The sequence below is a fragment of the Strix aluco genome, chromosome 7 (genome assembly GCF_031877795.1).
Source record: "Strix aluco isolate bStrAlu1 chromosome 7, bStrAlu1.hap1, whole genome shotgun sequence".
Lineage (NCBI taxonomy): Eukaryota > Metazoa > Chordata > Aves > Strigiformes > Strigidae > Strix > Strix aluco.
Genome location: NC_133937.1, coordinates 522,007 through 540,246, shown reverse-complemented (window position 1 = coordinate 540,246; position 18,240 = coordinate 522,007). Strand labels below are relative to the sequence as shown.

Here is an 18,240-nt window from a genome sequence, read left to right as displayed (position 1 = left end):
AAAGATGAGGCAGTGCCAGCAGCCTTCAGGCATATAAAAGCCCTTTCAGTTCTCATTCTGCATTTGTCCAATGGACTTTTGTTCCATCACCTGCACGTCTCTGCGTTGTGTCTTCAGAACCCCAACCGGTGTGACTGTGTCCTGAGCTGACCACCAGCTCCTCTGCTGTGAAACCAGCCGTTGCTTGAGCGTCCCGGTGCTAGCTCACCACGTGAAACTGCACGTGCAGCCCAGCGTCCTCCCTGGGACATCAAGCCATTTGGATCGTTGTTTGGAGCCTCACATCTGGGCGATGGCTTGGGTTTGTAAAGCACTTTGAACTGCCTGCTCCTTGGAGTGAAATCCTTTGCTGTCCTGGTTACATCACCCGTTGTTGCTGTTGTAGTTGTGGCATGCAAACGCTAGGAGAGTGTGTGGTCTGTCTGCAAAAGGGAGCTGAGATTGCTCTGGCCTCTGCAGGGCTGGCAGAAAAATCACTAAGGCACTGTAGGTTTTTAAAGACAGGCAAAGGAAAAAAAGAGAAATATGAATAAGGAAAAAGAGAAATAAGAATCAAGAGGTGAGTGAGAAAAATCAAGGAGCCCTATCAGAACTTTGTTTAGAGATCTGGGCATTGAGCGGCACTCGGAGGACAGGGCAAATGTTTGTACCCACTCCAAAAAGGAGAGCGAAAGAAGCAGCTGTGTGATTGTACATTTTTCATTATTACCATTTCCCTAATGATTACGGGGATTTGCTACGTATGGGCTTGCTCTGTGGAGACGCCATCCCAATGGCTGGACCAGTTGCACCGGGAACTTTCACGGCTGTCAGTTACAGACCGGAGGGTGTGTAGGAAAGTAGGAGCCTGATGGTGAGCATTAGTGGTTGTGTCACTGAGGCACAATGATTGAGAAAACCAGCCTGGAAGTCCCAGATCTGGGTCGCTTAAAGTGAGCACTGAAGCAATATGGGAAGTGGGTGGGTGGATGGGCAGCAGCGCGCGTCTGTTCAGTGGGAACTGTGTGGAGCACTGAAGGCGGCTGTTAAATTGTCCTTAGAGGAGGAGATGGTTGTGAACATAGAGCTTGTTAAAAGCCCACTCTTCCCCCTTGTTCTGCTATCTGCTGGTGACCTACAGAAGGATGCAAAGATGTTTGAGCACTTAAGCTGAAGTTTAATAGATCTCTAGCCTCTGTGAAGCAACTGATGACTATGGTATTATTCTTCTCTTCTCCCTCCCTGCTTTATTCTAAAATGACAGCAGTGTTTTGTTTTCCTGACTTCTGGATGGTGCTTTAAAGATGCAAAGCCCCGTGTAGGTGCAAGGCTTGTTCCTGGCTTAGGCTCACTTCTCCCATTGTGAAATCTTGGCAAACTGGTTATGAACTTACAGTTTCTGGCTGGCTCTAGCAGTCCCCAACAGAAGCGGGTGTTGCCAATGCTGGAAGTTTCTGTAGTTGATTTGTCACTTCTGGAGCTTTTGGTTTATCTCCAACAGCTTTCTGAAAGTTGGGAATGATCCTGTGTGTTTGAATCGTAGAACAAGGAGAGGAAAAAATAACATTTCCTGCTCTCAAAAGGCCTAATTGCTTATGTCAGCAGCTAGTGTCCTACCAGCCTGCATCTCTGGTGCTTCCAACATACTATGCTTTGCTTCTTTTGCAGTTTATTTCTGATTTGATGTCTCATGAGTGAAGTTTTAGGGCTGCAGATCTAGACTTGACTTATACATAGGATTCAAAACTATCTGTGAAAAGCCATGAGTGAAAGGTGAGGTAGATAAGCTGGAACTGCTTGTTGGGGCAGTTCAGTATCGGAGCTGGTATCTTTGCAGGCTAATGCCAAAGGTATTAATTTTCAAAGGTACCGATCTTAATGCATTTGGTACTTGATGAGCAGAATTTGTTAAACTCCCAGTGACTGACAGATGCTCCATTAACTGGGGTGACAGCCTCCCCTGGAGCTTTGTCGTCTCCATATGACTAAAAGCTGCTGAGCCTGGGTCTGCCTTTCTTAGGTGTTTCTCCACTGGTTTCCCTCATGGGCTCCCTCCTGAGAGCTGTCTTTAGGCTGTTTGTCCTCTGTAGGATCTCTTCCTCTGCTTGCAGGTGGTGAGTGAACTTGCAGAGTAATGCTGTGGACTAGGGGAGCGTGGAAGTGCAGGTGTTTCACTGATCATGTAGGAAAACCATCATCCAAAGGAGAAGCTGAGAAGAAACTGAGAAGCAGCAGCTGAGAAGTCTCCATCACTTGAAAAAATAAGGAAGGCACTGAAGCTGAAGCCTTCATCTGCAGGTTCCCCGATGCTAGGAAAGCAAATAAAGCAGAGCAGAGAGTCTAGTAGTGGAGTAGTTTGAGTGCAGGGAGGATCACTCAGCCTAGCCCTAGCATGCAGGAGAACTTGGCTTCCATGGCACACAAATTCGGGAAGCTTGGCCATCCTTCCTGCTTCCTCCACCCTTTTCTCCTGCTTTGCCAACTGTACAGCGCAGAACAGCAGCCAGGGGCCACCGAGGGAAAGATGTTACTAGTAACATTGCAGCTGATCTTTGGGCTCGTTCTCCTGAGGCTGTGATGTTAATTTGGGTGATGCTTTTTCAGCTAGATGTCAACAAGGTAAGGGAATTCACGCAAGGATTTAAGAGCATGTAGTTGTGCAAAATCAGGGATGGTGATCTTCCCCTTTATGTCTTTCACATGGGAGAACACTGCAAGGGACACCCCTCTTCTTCCATGACACTTGCCCAAAGGCTGCAGTACTTCTGGGGTTGATACCATCCTATGATCAAAAAGGATGTGGCCTGTTTTAATTTCTGCCTCTGCCACCTTGCAGGTGGGCAGGGGGCTGCGAGTGACATTTCATTGTTGTTGAGCTTGTTACACTACGGATGTCAAGGTGGGTATTGGAGAAACCAACAATCATGCCTGGCTTGCAAGCATTCACGTGAGTCTTGGTGCTTTAGGGTAATTTCCTGGGTTATGCTGGGGTAGGAAATTTGATTAAAAAAGTGCTGCAGTGGATTTTGAACCGGGAAGATGGCTGTAGCAAATGCCTCACAAGCAGCTGCTCACCGGGCCTGTTTGGTGGAGTTATATATAGATTTTGCTCTCAGTGGGTCCTGTTAGTGTAACAGGTTGCACAATGGGTTCTTAAGAGAGCTTTTTGTCTAGAGTTGTCTAGAGAATTGCCTCTTTGAGATCAGGGTGTCAGGGCAATATAGACTTTCCAAGGGAGTGCTGGATAATCCCTGTTCTGTGTGCACAGGGGCAGATACCCGGGAAATGACTTTCTTCTGTCCCTCCCAGTAAGGAGAGGAACAAAAGTCTCTGATCCTGTAAGAGAGAGAATACCCGCAAATAAAAATAGTCCCTGTAATGCTTTAGCATATGTAATAGGGCCCAAAAGCTGCCAAATCATTCCTGAAGCTGCTTTTTACCAAGTGGGGAGACTGCTCAAGTGCCCTTTTCTCCCTTCTGGAGAGATTTTGACCCCCCGCCTGCTTTGCTCTGGTGCTGCTTCTTTCCCCAGCTGTGGTAGGCTGGACCTCTTACAGCTCGTTAAATAGCCTGAGAAGTTCTTTCATGAAAATTAATTGAGTGTCACTAATTTGCATGTCTCAAGGTAAGCAACTAGATTTTTTTTTTTCTTGCTTAATTTCTGATTCTGTTTCATCAATTTCTTCCTTGAAAAGCACACACAAATTAAAACTTGAGGCAGTAGCCATATGTATTTAATTATTAGAAGTTAATGTTACAGAAGTTCATACCATTTTCTACATTGTGCTTGGGAAAATAGGGGAGAAAAAAACCCTGATCTTTTATACACAAAATGTTTCTTAGTTGCTCAAATCTTAAGCAGGTTATGAGCAGTCAGTTTAATTCCTAGAAGGGAGATAACTTTAATGAAGTAAGAAATGAATAATGATGCAACAAATGGAGATAATGTTGACTTGTTTTCTGTCCCGCTGATAGATACCTAGGGGAAATATGGGGGTGTTACATGCTCTCAATGCTATTTTTTCTGTTACGTGGTAACACAAGCTTTCTGTCTTTCCACTCACCTTTCTACTGTTCATTTTTAATGAGAAAAAACTGGTTTTCCATCAAAAGTGTCCACACTGGAACTAGCTGTGTATCAACTCAGAATGGTTTATTAGTGGTCTATAGTTACAGAAGCCCCTCTTCCTGCCTTTTCTTTTACACAGACCCTTTCCTGCTGCTCCTTTTTCTTCAGTAGATGTAGTTCCCTGGCTGCTTTGGTCTGCCAGACATGTTTTCAACCCTTTTTCTTTACTGATGATACACAAAGGGAAGGTGACATGGTAAGGGTATAAAGATGTGAATTTAAAATTCATCCCACAGAAGGAGAATATTAAATGTTTTTATCCAACTAAAACCAAACCAACCTAAAAATAATACTTATAGAAATTAAGATGCATAGTTAACTCATCAAAGATAATAACGAGCTCTTCTATGCTCATGTAGAGCAGAGCCACAAATACAATAACTCTGATTAATCTACCATCACCTGTTTTTTCCCTGAGATTCTACATATGTTTCCTGCAGGTCAGCACTGATTTGATCAGTTCTGAAGCTCTTGTGAAGAAATCTACTCATATCTGTGTGCAAATAAAAGATGAGTGCTCTGATTTCAGCATGGCATAAAGTTGCTTTAAACAGACTGAGCAGCCTTGGATAACGTTGGATGCCACCATGCGTGTGGGAAGGCTGAGCAGCTCATGCCACTTTGCTGCACCCACAGACCTTCAGTCATTTAACACATCCTTCTCCCGATGTCCTCCGGGGGATGAGGCGTAGCCTGTGTCCTGGCTAGGCAACGGTTGTGGGAGGGTTCCTTGTACCGTGCTGTGCTTTTCCAATGGATAATGAGTTTGGGTTTGTTTGCCTGTTCTTCCAACCATGCTATATTGTTTTTTATGGCAGGAACTTAACCTGCAGCTGGACAATCGAAAAACAAATCTAAGGAAAGGCACGAAATGAGAGATGCTGAAAAGTGACCCTGGTATTATTTAGCTGAGTTAATCACAAATGTAATGCCATGGGTTTAACTGGAATTACACTGGGGATTAGTTCATCTGATAGCTGATCGCACTGTAAGAGCTGCCTGGCTTCAGGAGTCAGCTGAACAGGTGCTGTTGCCTCCTTCCAGCCCCATTCTTCCACCTCCGCGTTGTTCCTGCTCCTCATTCCCCACCCTGGGCACTGTTCCTCCTCCAGCATGACCTCATTTGAAGAACCCCTTTTTTCCCACTGTCTTTCCTTTCATCTCTCCCTTGGGGTTTCCCATTTTCTGTTGTAAGGGTCTTTCTCCCGCTTATCTTGGGGAGCTTTGCACAATCCCACTGCCTTTTTCCTTTTCCATCAAGGAGCTTCATGCAGGGCACCAGGATTTTAAACTCTGCCAGAACAAAGGATAGGGATGGAACAGGACTATTTTTATGGTGAAGGACATGCATAGCTGCTGGTGATTGTGTGATGAACAGGTACCGGGAGACATCCACAAGTCCCACACCCGAAGCAGGCTCTGTGTGTTGGACCGGGAGAGTGCACTTGCTCCCCTGAGCATGACTGGAAGTGAGTTACCTCCTCCTCGAGGAGAGGCAGCACTGTTTGCCTATCTGTCCTCATAGCCCCGGGCTGCATTTATGGATGGGTGCTTAGGGATCAGGAGAAAGTGGTCAGAGGACAAGCACCGTGCTGGATCGGGCTGTGCATTCCCAGGTACACACAAATAACACGATGGGCAGAATTACACACCCATGGGGGATGTTTCTTCCTTCGTCGCTGGCTCACAGGCCCTCCCAAGGATGTAGTGTGGTTTACCTCCACGAGGATGTTGCCTGTCCTCCAGGGTTCAGCAACATATTGGGATTTGAGCTTTTCCAACAGTGGAAAAGCGAAGATTTTGGGTCAATCTGTCGGGCTTGGCCCAGGTGCCTTCACCTGCTGAGCTCTCTGTACCAGCAGACACCTCTGTGTTTCTTTCTAACCTTGGTGTTTTGGCCAGACACGAGGGAGCCAGCCTACAGCACTGCTTGTTTTTAGGCATTATTATTGTCCTCTGGAGGCAATTTTTTTACTTGTTTTGGGTGGGATCCAGTTCCTCCTCTCCCTCTCATTCTCCTTCCTTGACCATAGGCGTGGTTCCTGGATGGGACCAGCACCCATCCTTACCGGGGTGATGGCTTGCGCCCTAGAAAGTGTGGAGCTAGGCCAAACGCCCCCATTTCGGCAGCAAAACAGGCCTTTTCCTGCTCCGTGCCTGGACAGCGGGAAGCCAGTGTGCCTAAAAAGCAGATTATAGGCATGTGAGATCAACCCAGAAGAGCAGCCTGGCCTAAGGTTCTTGAAAATACAATTTTTGTTGTTTCAGACTTTTTCAGGAAAGCTAATATAGCAACATCTCCAGGATGCAATAATCTTGTTATTTCTACACGTCGGAACGCACATCCTTTCCTTAGCAGAAGATAAGCGAGTGCAGAAAAGGATACTTAAGATTTACAAGAATAAGTTAAGGAAAAGAAAAATAAAGCCGTCCCCAGAGCGGAGCCTAAACCCGTCGGGCGAGCCGCGCGTGGTTCATTTTAAGGGAGTTTCCGCCTGGCGCGGTTAAGGCGGCGCGCGGGGGGGCTGTGGCGCGGTGTCATCCCCTCGGTCACCGGGGACGCCGCTCCCCCCGCCCGGGGACGTTGCTCCCTCCGCGGCCCCGCCCGGGGGTTACCGGCCGCCCTTCGCTGCGGGCCGGGGCGGAGGAGGAGGCGGCGGGGGCGGGCGCAGGGTGCGAGGGGCCGGCCCAGGGACGCGCTACGTGTCGCGGGAGCCCTTATAGCCCCGGCCCGGCGCGGCGCGGCCCCGCCGCCCGTCACCATGTCGAGCCGGCAGCAGACGGTAGGGCCGCGCCGCGGGGCGGGCGGGGGCGCCCTGAGGAAACCTTCCCCTCAGTCCGGGGGGGCGAGGGGCTCCCTGAGGAAACCTTCCCCTCAGTCCCCGCGGGCGAGGGGCTCCCTGAGGAAACCTTCCCCTCAGTCCCCGCGGGGCGGGCGAGGGGGCTCCCTGAGGAAACCTTCCCCTCAGTCCGGGGGGGCGAGGGGCTCCCTGAGGAAACCTTCCCCTCAGTCCGGGGGGGCGAGGGGCTCCCTGAGGAAACCTTCCCCTCAGTCCCCGCGGGCGGGGGGGGGCTCGCACCGAGGCGGGCAGCGCTGGGGAGACGGGGGCTGCCTCGGCCCCGCGGGTCATGGCGGTGGCCGGTGGGCGCCTTCTGCTCAACACCGGGACCAGACGCGAGAGTTTTCCTCTCGAGGCGCGCCCGTCGCCTCGTAGGGCACCAGAACCGGCGCGTTACGGTGGAGGGATGCTGTCGCCACAGGTCGGGTGTGCGTGGGCCAGGGGCGAGCCCTTGGGCGAGGACCCGCGTGTCCCGCAGGTCACCCCCGCAGGTACCCACACGTGCCCCGCTCCGCCGCGCCAAGAGCCGCAGGCTTCGTGTCTCGCCGCGCCACACCGGTCCCTGCGGAGAGCGGTCGCCCCGGCAGCCTCCCCGGGCGAGGCCAAAGGTCGAGCGGGCGAGAGGCTGAGCCAGGGCCACGCTCATGGCTTGTCGGGGTGCCCCTACCCCGGTCCCGCCCGGGGGAGAAGCGGGTGAGCCAGCCGCCACTGCCGCATCGGCTTTCGGCATTGCTGCAGAGCCAGTTTTTAAAAAATAGAACTCCCAGCACAGAAAAATAATGAAAAATAATGATAGCTGGAGCGTAATTCAGTTAGAAATTAAAATTGCAAATCGCAGTCACGGCCAGAAATGGTTTTCCGCTTGCCAGCTGCCCTCCCTTACTTCTTGGATTTGAGACGTGAGGTTTGGGTCCCTCTGGCTGCACATACATTTTCCGGGTTTTAAATCAGAAGCGTAAGAAATCTTGACGCCACTCTTCCAAGCTGCTTTTGCTCGTTGACTTTATTGTAATTTATTTCTTTTTTACCTTGTCGTAAATTTTTCAGATGGATTTAATGCATTTTGAACACACTAGTAATCTGTCCGGATCGGAATGCAACCAAAACCACGCGTAACAAAGCGCGCCTGTGCAGCTTGGAAATGTGAAAACCTGTGGTTTAGGGATTATTTCAGGGAGGGGAGGTGCAAGACGTGAGCTATGTATGGGAGTTTTGTTTATTGCTGTGACAGGAGAGAGGCATTACTGAACTTCCAGAATAATCCCTCTCCTTTGCCTCCACCCTGGGCTGGAAAAATGACCTTTATAAGCAAGATTGTGGCTGACCTTCGTACCGTGACTGTCAAAACAGATGCTATCTGGTTGACAGTTGTAGGTGTATTTTCATGTGCTTATCTGCCAGGTGTGTGATAGAATGAGAAAAGGCACAATTTCACTAATTACAAGAGGTTTTGGTAATTACGATGAAACAGCGATGATATCCCAGTGGTGATCCTCCCACTTGATTGCCAGGGAGATGTGTTGCACAGAGTGTAAATGAAGTTCTCGCTCCTAACGCTGTCTCAGCGACTCCTCGGTTTCAACCATCTCAAGTTGGTATCAAAGGTACGGGATAAGGCATTTCACGTCGGTCAGGGTCCCTTGATCAGCACAATTATTTGCAGACGCCCGCAGACAGTTGCGTTCCTTCTCAGCGCGATTACAGGCTGTGGTTCGGGAGGGTCGGCACATCGGCAGCGCATCAGGGGCTTTGCCGAACGAAGGAGCAGGCAACAGCGCAATGTGCTCCCACAACTAGCAGCCTAAACGTTGTAGCTCAGAGAAGTTTTAATGTGGTGGTGAATTTTTCATGACACGTTTTGTAGCTGCAACAGCCAAGACGGTTCCGCTGGAAGAAGAAGATGGGATGCACAGAATAATTTGCCCTGCTGAGATCCCTGTTAGTACAGCAGCTCATCCTTCTGTTGCCCCTCACTTTATCCCCATTTTTCATTCTCCCAGTAACATGAATCCTTATTACTCATAAAAATCCTTATTACTAATAAAATCTCAGGTTTTACCACTTCTTCATAGTGTGGGTGATGTGTTAATCTTTCTCCCACAGACAAGGTTTTGTGAGGCTGGATGTTTCCAGCATTATTCACTGTCCGAGAATATGTCAAAAATGGGTTTCGCAGGCGATGTTGATTAGCTGTCAGCTTTTGAAAGGCACAGTAGTGCTAGCAGTTGTGGGATGGACTGGATGTGGTGTTTGACTGTGCTCCTCATTTTGGAAATTGAATAATTATAAGCCTGGGATTTAAAACCCGAATTCAGCCTGAATGTTCTTTGGAGTTTGAGGCTAGTTTGAGGATGTTTTAATTGCACACCCATTTATTAATAGAAGCTGACGGTAAGATACAAAGAAGAAAACTTCAAATTTTTTGCTTCTGCATGTCTTGTCCTTAAAAATGAACAAGGCGCCTTAATTCTGCTGAAGACCCGAGACTCAGTGTGCAGGAATTTCTCTTTGGCTGGTTAGTGTGGAAATGCTCTCTTTGTTTCTGCTCGTGACATTGCAAGTGGCATGAAGTCCTCTACGTGCCGGGCAGTGTCCTTCTGTTCACAGACCTCATTGACAGAAAGACCCGTTTCAGGACTGACTTTTTGGGGAGAACGGGCTTTAATGATGCCTTAAAGACCTAGTGTTCCTTATACAGGCCTCCTGTGTGCCCCATTGGTGGAATCCTGCTCTCAGGAGTAAGTACACCGTAAAGTAATTGCAGCAAGTAGCGTGGAGCTGTGGGACTGCTCTTGTTTATTGTGTGGGCTCTTGCACAGCGCGGCATTCAGGGCTGAGCGGTTCTTTTAGCCCTGTCAAAATAGCAGCTTGTTCTCCCTACACCTGCGGCGTCGCTGGTATTTCCGCAGCTTGTTACCTCTCCCGTCCAAGCACCGTTTTCGTAATGAGCAGGAGGATACAGACGGTGCAGTGTGCTCCGGGGAGCCAGCTCGCCGTGGAGCCCAAACCCACGGGCACTGGCCCCTCGCCGGGGTGACCAGCTGCATGGCTGGCATGTCCCTGTGAGCGCCTGGAAAGTGCAGCTTGACGTATCTCATGAGATAGAGGTGTCCAGAGCCGGCTGCCAGAGTCCTGCCCCTGGCAGCGGGCGAACAAACGTCCTCCTCGCTGGCTGCTTTCAGTGAGTTTCTCTTTGGGTGTCCTTACAGGTGCTTAGGGGAGAATGAAAGCCCAGTACTGAGACCACCTTTATCAGGGTGTAAGTGTTAGAGCTTTGTCGTCCATCTGGTCTTGTAACAGCGTCTCCAGGAAGGTGAACAACACGGCATGTGACATCCCTTGCTTCCACCAGGGTGCTGTTTCCGTAGCCCAGTGGATCACAAGGCTGTAACTTCTGATAGTTCAGTTTTGCTCGTGCGCAGTCGCAAATTATGTGGTCTTATTTAAAGATAAATGAGCATGTAAAAATAGATTTTAAAAAAAAATATTTAAAGAGAAGGAAAAAACACACAAGATCAGATGACAACCCTGAGGAAATATGAAGAGGCTTAGGTTCTTTGCCTAAAAACTATTCTCATTTTGAAAAAACAGCAGCCTCAGGGCAGAGTTCAGATGGACTGAGTGGTATCACAGGCTGTGCAGTAACGTATGTACAGCTTCATCAGTTTAATTGCAAAGCAATGTAAAATATAAAGTTTATTAAAAAAAACCAAACAAACCATGGGCTCATCTCCTTGCACGCTTATTCTTTACTATTGCCTTGAACATAAAGACCAAAATAATTTAAGGATGTTTGTGTTCAAAGCAGTTCTGGGAACTCATCACAGTGATACTTGCGCAGGCGACAGTGCAGCAGGCAGCAGAGCCCTGATTTCAGGGAATTAGCTTGGTCTGGGTTGAATTACTCAAGACAGTGTTTCTGATGTTTTATCCAGCAATTCAAAAGTCTTGGGTTTACAGCCGTGATTTATTTTGTGAAATGCAGTGCCTAACCCAGAGCACTGTGACAGTAAAAGGTGATTGTTTTCTAGTTGTTCATTGTGTGCTTGGTATTTCTTGTTCTATTTTCTATCCCTTTTTTTGCATTATATTTCTTTTCTTTGAAGATCACAGAAAGGTCAGCAGATTAATTATCTCGATACCCTGTCATTTGGACTTCTGTAGTATCCTATAGCTCTCTCCCTTTACTCCCTCTTTTTTTTGGAAGTCTTTTGCTATTAAAAAGTTACCTTTCCAGTCTGTTGCCCCCACCTTGCTGTTTCATTCACTTGTACTGTTTTGCGTGCTGCCAGTGTGCCAGACCTGTGTTTATTAACTGTACTCTGCTCTGTAAGAGCAGGGATGTCCAATTTCGGGGAATTTCAGGGAAGAAAAGCCAGAAAAAGCTGCATGCTGTTTCTTTCCGTAGTTCAAGAAGGCTGAGCCCTCTGGGGGCTGGGGAACAAAATCTGCTTGGTGCAGTCCTGCCCCAGAAGCTGCAGGCTGGGGACATTGGTGGACCTTCCCCAAGTGCCAGAAGGTTTTTCTGGTGTCACCTGGTAGTGCCATGGCAGCAGGAACAGCAGGGTGTGTTTTCCGGGATGCTGTGTGGACAGAGCATTTCCCGGGGCTGTAGAAGGGAAAAGTGGAAGAGTTTTTCTGCTGGGGTGGGAGGGTGGTTCCTGCCTGAACATCCTTTCAAGAGGAGAGGCAGGCAGGTCAGGTCTAATCCCTGCGGGTGTGCTTGGAGGTTAATCTTTTGCTTCCCCAACAGGACTAGTGGCTCTTCAGGATATCTCTTCACCTCCCAGGGGCCTCGTTTGGAGGAGTGCAGCTGAGCACCGCTGCTGCTGGTGGTGCTCAGCATGGCAGCTGCCATCTGGGGTGGTGGCCAGAGCACCTAAACCCGACTGTAATTTCTCCAGCTCTGAGTCAAAGTGCTTTGAGTCAGCATGTTGTTTCCTGTCCTGCTGCTGGACTCCTGGATAAATACAGACTCCAGCCTCGTCTGGTTTTCAGGTTGCACCGATTAAGTCACGACCAGTTACAAATCCGTGCCAAAACCAGTAACTCAGGCAGAGGATTCCATCCATGTTCTCCTTGGGCAGCCCCTGCAAGACAGCGAACGATTTTGAAGACCCCATGCTACCCGGACATGTGCACTGCAGCTGCATCTTAGATTGAGGCCACAGAGATTTTATTCTTCTGGAGGGTTTTCAAGAGAAGTACTGGCATACTTGCTTTTTTTTTTACTGGGATGATGTTGATCCTGGAGGGTGTCTTTAAGTAGCCTTTAAAAATGAAAAGACCTCGCTTATCTGAAACCAGGTGTTTTAGATAAACTTGCAGCTGTACGCGCCCACAAACGATAAGTGGAGTGCAGGGCCTGTATTAATGCTCCTAATGATATGCCCTGCCTTGAACTTGTACTTTGGTCACAATGCTCGTACACTTTGGTATCTTAAAAGTCCATTAAGAGAAACGCCATGTAATTCAGGTTGCTGTTTATTAATTTATATTATCGTGAGCAGGGTGACTAATGGTTATCTCCAACTTAGCTCTGACTCACAGCTGTAGGAAGTAAGAAATAGTTCCTTCATGGTCTTGCAGCGTAAGTGAAAATTTACTTGAAGTGTATCATTAACAAAAGGAGGGATGCAAAAAAGCCTGGTCTAGGCATTTAATGTGGATGTGTGTCACGAAATGGGGTGCTGGGAAGTTAGGGTTTTGCCTGTAGGGCTGGTAGCTCATTGCTAGCGCTGCCTCCTGTCCCTTGCAGAGCGGTCCTTTTTCGTTTACTTACAGCTTGGCTCGGTTACAACTATATGTGTCGAAAGTTTTATCTGCTGAGTGAGTGCCAAAATGTGTTGGCCTGTTTGGAGAACAGAGCTTGAGAAAGGAGCTGGTTTGCGTAATTTTTTTTTTTTTTTTGAATGTAGCTTCTCTTTAGATGCAGCACTTTGAGATTTGTTGAGGTGAGCTTTTTTGTGCGTCTTTGGAAAACAACTATTTGTACCTACATTTCCAAGACTTTCTGACCTTGAGGTCTTTGTGGCCTGTCTGGCAGAACAAAATGTTTTCTTTGATATCAAATAATTTTTCAGTTTTCCATTGTGGTGCAAAGAAGTGTGTAGGGTGGGAGGTCATTTTTCAGGTCTGCCCAGCCCTTCTGATGGGAAGATCATTTGTTTGTGTTGCCAGCAGGTGTGGGTAGAGGGAAAAAATCCTCATTTTAGAGGAGGTGACTGCTGTTGCAAGGGGCTGAGTTGTGTGCTTGCCTCTGCCAGGGACTCTGGGCATGATGCTGGACAAGTCACCTCAACCATGGCTGGGGCAACTCATTGCATCTGCCCCCAACTTTGCAAAGCTGGTCTGAGACCACGGGGATGGATATGAGGAGTGTTGAGTTCTTGGAGGTGCAGCCTGAGGTCCAGGGGAGTTGCTCTTCAAACATGGTTTTTATAAAGCTTAAATACTGCAAGAGCTCAAGTCTTCATCTGCTGTTTGCCTTACTCTCTGCTACTCTTCTGTGGCTGTAAAACTGGGGGTAATGCTACCCTCATAGAGATACCGGGAGTTTGCATGAACTTTTGAGGGACCAAGTAGCAATAATTCCCAAGGAAAATGTGTACCTGTGCTTCAACCAGCCTTTGAGTAGCGTGTAATGACTAAGACCTGTGCCTACACCTGGTTTAGGAAGGGGTGAGGGAAATGCTGAATAGCCACTCGTTCAAAAAGAGTACAGCATTCTTAATGCTCACTTAGGCAGGGGTCTAGGTAACTCTGTGTGCACTCAGGTAATTAAAAGCCTGTCTCACAGCTTGTATGCGTCAGATGCACAGGTAGATGGGGCAAGAAACCTTCATCCTGGCATCTCCAAACCTGAGTCCTCAGCTTGGACCTGGGTCCTACAGCTTGTTGTGTCGGGTGGCGCGTTCAGGGGTATGACTGTGAAAACAGCCCTGCCATTAGCCAGCAGAAATACCGAGGGGACTGAGGAGGTACTGAGTGAGGGGAAGATCTGGCCCCATCCATAGCTTCCAACAGCAGCCAAGAGTGGGGGCTAGGGAAGAGTTTATGGCTGGGACACCATGGTGCATTGTCCCTGCTTCCATTGATTTATGACTTGAGATACCAGAGGCCATGCCTTTCTTCCTGATAGTTCTTGATGAACTTTCCTTCCATGAATTCATCTTAATGATTTTTTCCAGCCATGTGAACTTTTGGCCTGCCCAGCGGAGTTCCCCTGTTTAACTGTCTCCTGTGTGGTGATTCTGTCTGAGATTCCCTGCAGTCCTTCCTGCTGCTGCTTTTGAATTTTGCAAACCTTAAAAAAGTTGCTGATGTGGAGAGAGATCTGCAGTTGCCAAAACCAAGCACATGGGGTTCAAGACACCAGGTTCAAGACTGTATGTCCGTCCTGGACACCAAGGGAGGCAGGGAGAAGCAGTGTGTGGCCACAATGCTGAGCCCCCACCAGCCTGGGCTTGTATCCAGCTTTATTCTTTCAGCAGGCTGCCATGATGTCCTGTAGAGGAGAAGTGACACAAGAGGATTAGTTCTTTTACAGAAATGTATATATTTTAAAATCTGATGAAGCTGCTTGAAATGCAGATCCTCTGTAGCTCCCACTACTTATGAAATCTCTAGAGCTTCTCAAAAGGTACAGGATTTCTTTCCTGAGAGGGGTATGATGGGCATGTTAAAAACGGGTATCTTGTCCCCGTATAGTTTAGAGCTGAGATGGTCTCAGTTCAACCTGTGCTAGCTTGGAGGGTGGAAGGAGATTCTTCTTTCTTACTTAGCAGAAAATGGAGCTGGTGTCCCACCTGCATGCTCATAGCTGTGGTTAGAATCACAGAACTGTAGAATCATAGAATGGTTTGGGTGGGAAGAGACCTTAAAGCCCATCCAGTCCCAAACCCCTGCCATGTGCAGGGACACCTTCCACTAGCCCAGGTTGCCCAAAGCCCCGTCCAACCTGGCCTTGAACCCTTCCAGGGAGGGGGCAGCCACAGCTTCTCTGGGCAACTTGTGCCAGGGCCTCACCACCCTCACAGGGAAGAATTTCTTCCTTATATCTAATCTGTATATACCCTCTTTCAGTTTAAATCCATTACCCCTCATCCTATCCCTACACTCCCTGATCAAGAGTCCCTCCCCCCTTTTCCTGTAGCCCCTTTAAGTACTGGGAGGCCGCTCTAAGGTCTCCCTGGAGCCTTCTCTTCTCCAGCTGAACCCCCCCAACTCTCTCAGCCTGTCCTCACAGGGGAGGTGCTCCAGCCCCCCGAGCATCTTCGTGGCCTCCTCTGGCCCCGCTCAAGCAGATCGGTGTCCTTCTGATGTTGGTGCCCCAGAGCTTGACCCAGCACTGCAGGGGGGTGTCTCAGGAGAGTGGAGCAGAGGGGGAGAATCCCCTCCCTCACCCTGCTGGCCCCACTGCTCTTGAGGCATCCCAGGATATGGTTAGCTTCCTCTTTGTTGGGATGCATTGCTCCTGAGCTTGGAGGAGGTGATCCTTGAATATTAACCAGCTTTCTTGATCCCCTCTTCCCTCCAGGGCTTTATCCCATGCTACTCTTTCAAGCAGATCCCTGAAGAGGTCAAAATCTGCTCTCCTGAAGTCCACGGTAGCGAGCTTGATGTGCATCCTCCTAGCTTCCCTAAGGCTCTTGAACTCCTCCATTTCATGGTCATTGCAGCCAAGGCTGCCCTTGAGCTTCACGCTCCCCACCAGCCCCTCCTTGTTGGTGAGAACAAGGTCCAGCACAGCACCTCTCCTCATTGGCTCCTCCATCACCTGGAGAAGGAAGTTATCATCACACATTCCAGGAACCTCCTGGATTGCTTATGTCCTGCTGTGTTGTCCCTCCAAAAGATATTGGGGTGGTTGAAGTCCCCCATGAGGACCAGGGATTGTGAACATGAGGCTGCTTCTATCTGTCCATAGAGGGTCTCATCCTCTCAGTCTTCCTGGTCGGGTGGCCTGTAGCAGACCCCACCTATAATGTCCCCTGTCGCTGCCCTCCCTTTAGCCCTGACCCACAGGCTCTCACTCAGCTCCTCACCCACCCCCAGGCAGAGCTCCCTGCACCCCAGCTGGGCACTGGCATAGAGGGTGACCCCCCCTCCCTGTCCCCCTGCCTGTCCTTCCTGAAGATACTGTGTCCTTCCATTCCAACTCTCCAGTCACAGGATGTTAGATGTTGGCTTCCGAAGTTTGAAAACCTATTGCAAACTTGAGTTAACAAGAACATAAAACTGCTGAATGCAGCTTGCTGTGATTTGTGTTAGAGCAGTGCCACCATGCCAGTTGAGCTTTTAAAGGTAAGTTAACGACGGTCCTTATTTGTTGAGCTAATTTCTGGAGCTCTCAAAGGGAATGGTTTTGATCAAATGGGATATTGCTCTGACACGTTGTCTCCTGGCGTTCTCTGGGGGACCCTCCTGGTAAGGCAGTATCACGTAGCATCTCTGAACAGCAGAGCTTGTGGTTTTGATTGTATCTTATAACTGAATGAAAGCTGTATCTTAGAACTGAACATCAGCTCAGCTGATGATCTCCTGACACTATACTGCACGTTTTTCTTTGCATCATTTTGGTGCAGGAATCCTGGCTGTCTTGCTTGTTTTAAGGGATAGGGTGCTTGCCTTGCCACGATAAGAGGCAGGACATGTACAGTGACTTATTTACTGTAGAGAGCCACAACCCATTAATTAAATTCCTAAATCTCATATTCAAGAAGAAAAAGTATTACATGTAAATACAATTCCTCCCTGGAAATTTTTTTGATACTGAAGTTAATGTATAGTCAAAATACGTACCCTTGTCCACCTTTCCTCTTGTCCCTGAAATCTGAGGGATTGATACTCAGATTACCATTTCTGTAACTTGGTATTTTTCTCCAAAAGAAGATACAGAAGCATGGCCACGTGTACTGGGTAGTTTTTCCTGGTAGGGGAGCGGTGCTGTGCTGCTCTGTTTTGGTGCAGGATTTCTCATGCAGTTGCCATTGCGCTGTTCAAAGCAGCTCAGCTGGCTGTTGGTCGTGGCTCTCTGCGCCGCCGGGCGCTGGATTTGCTGATGGAGGTCACCGGCCTACACCATCTCTCTATGTTTTAACTAGTCACCTACCTTCTGGTCACATAATTCCCTTCTTTTTGGTTTTCTTGGAGGTTAAATAGACATGCTCAATCGCTTTCTATGGGCGTTCAATCCCAAAACTTACCTGCACTGCAGTGAGAACATCGTTTGTGTTCCCTCTTTTTGCAAGATAACTGGCTTTTGCATTGTTGGTGGTCCCGGCATGATCCAGAGCAGCCTTGTAACAGACCCCAGACATCAAAGCAAAGCAGTTCTCCTTTTGCAATGTCAAACCTATTGGTTGCAAAATGAGCATGAGCCAAACTGCTGAAATGGGTTCATTTAGGGGAGGTAATTTAGCAGAACTGCTCTGAGTATAAAAAATAGGGCAACCATGGAAGGATTTCTTGTTTAAATTGTTATTTTTGTCAGCGGCTGACAAGATGCTTTGTTTGTCAAATATTTGTTGCCCATGCAGCTGTCCCTTGTGATTTCTGGAATGAAGACGGGAAAATTGTTTTTATAACATCTGTCCCGGCCTTGCAAATTCATCCCGAAAATGCAGGAGCGCAGAATGACTCACTAGTTTTCCTGTGTTGAGGAAATTAGAGTAGTGACATCATCTAATTCAGAGATAAATGCCTGATCTGGGTGCCTTCAGAGAGGCAGATTTTAACGCCCAACCTGCTGATTTGAAGTCACACAGTCTAGAAATCAGCATCTGATTTGCAAGGTGACTCAAACATGAGCCTGGTTTTGTTGTTTGTTGGGGTTTGTTTGGTTTTTTTTTTTGCCAGGGTTGTATAAAACTTGATTGTGGCAACTAAATCCATGCAAATTTATATCAAGAGAAAATATTTTGGCTGCAATCAAAATTAAAGTCTTGCTAAGAGCTCAAAAACTCCTGCGGGTTGAGAAAAAAAAACAGCTTAACTAACACCACCTTGAAAACCTTGTGTGTTAGCAAAGTTTGGCATCTTCAGCCGTCTGTCTCCAAGCTGAAAGACTGCTTGTTTCGGGTAACTGGGATGTCTCTGCTGCTCTCTTTAAGATCTTCTGTGTTACGTTCCTGGCAGGGGACAGTGGCCGAGGTAGCGGTGCCAAAAGGAACAAGCGTCAAAGGCGGAGGGTGCCAGGGAGCGAGTGAGGTCTGCTGTGGTTTATTCAGAGCTCTGAATGAAGAAAGGGAGCCCAGTTCAGCATCTTGCCTGCTGCGAGGGAATGTTGGC

At 48.3% G+C, this 18,240-nt stretch overlaps 1 protein-coding gene across 2 annotated transcripts in view; it reads left to right on the top strand.

Moving 5' to 3' along the window:
• Window positions 1–6,864: 6,864 nt before the first annotated feature.
• The window catches only part of PAPSS2 (3'-phosphoadenosine 5'-phosphosulfate synthase 2), a 32,324-nt gene continuing 20,948 nt past the window's right edge, over window positions 6,865–18,240 (top strand). For both annotated transcript variants that reach the window (XM_074830143.1, XM_074830142.1), the window contains exon 1: window positions 6,865–6,891. In XM_074830143.1, the coding sequence (XP_074686244.1) occupies window positions 6,871–6,891 (21 nt within the window). In that variant the 5' untranslated portion in view covers window positions 6,865–6,870. The remainder of the gene's footprint in view (window positions 6,892–18,240) is intronic.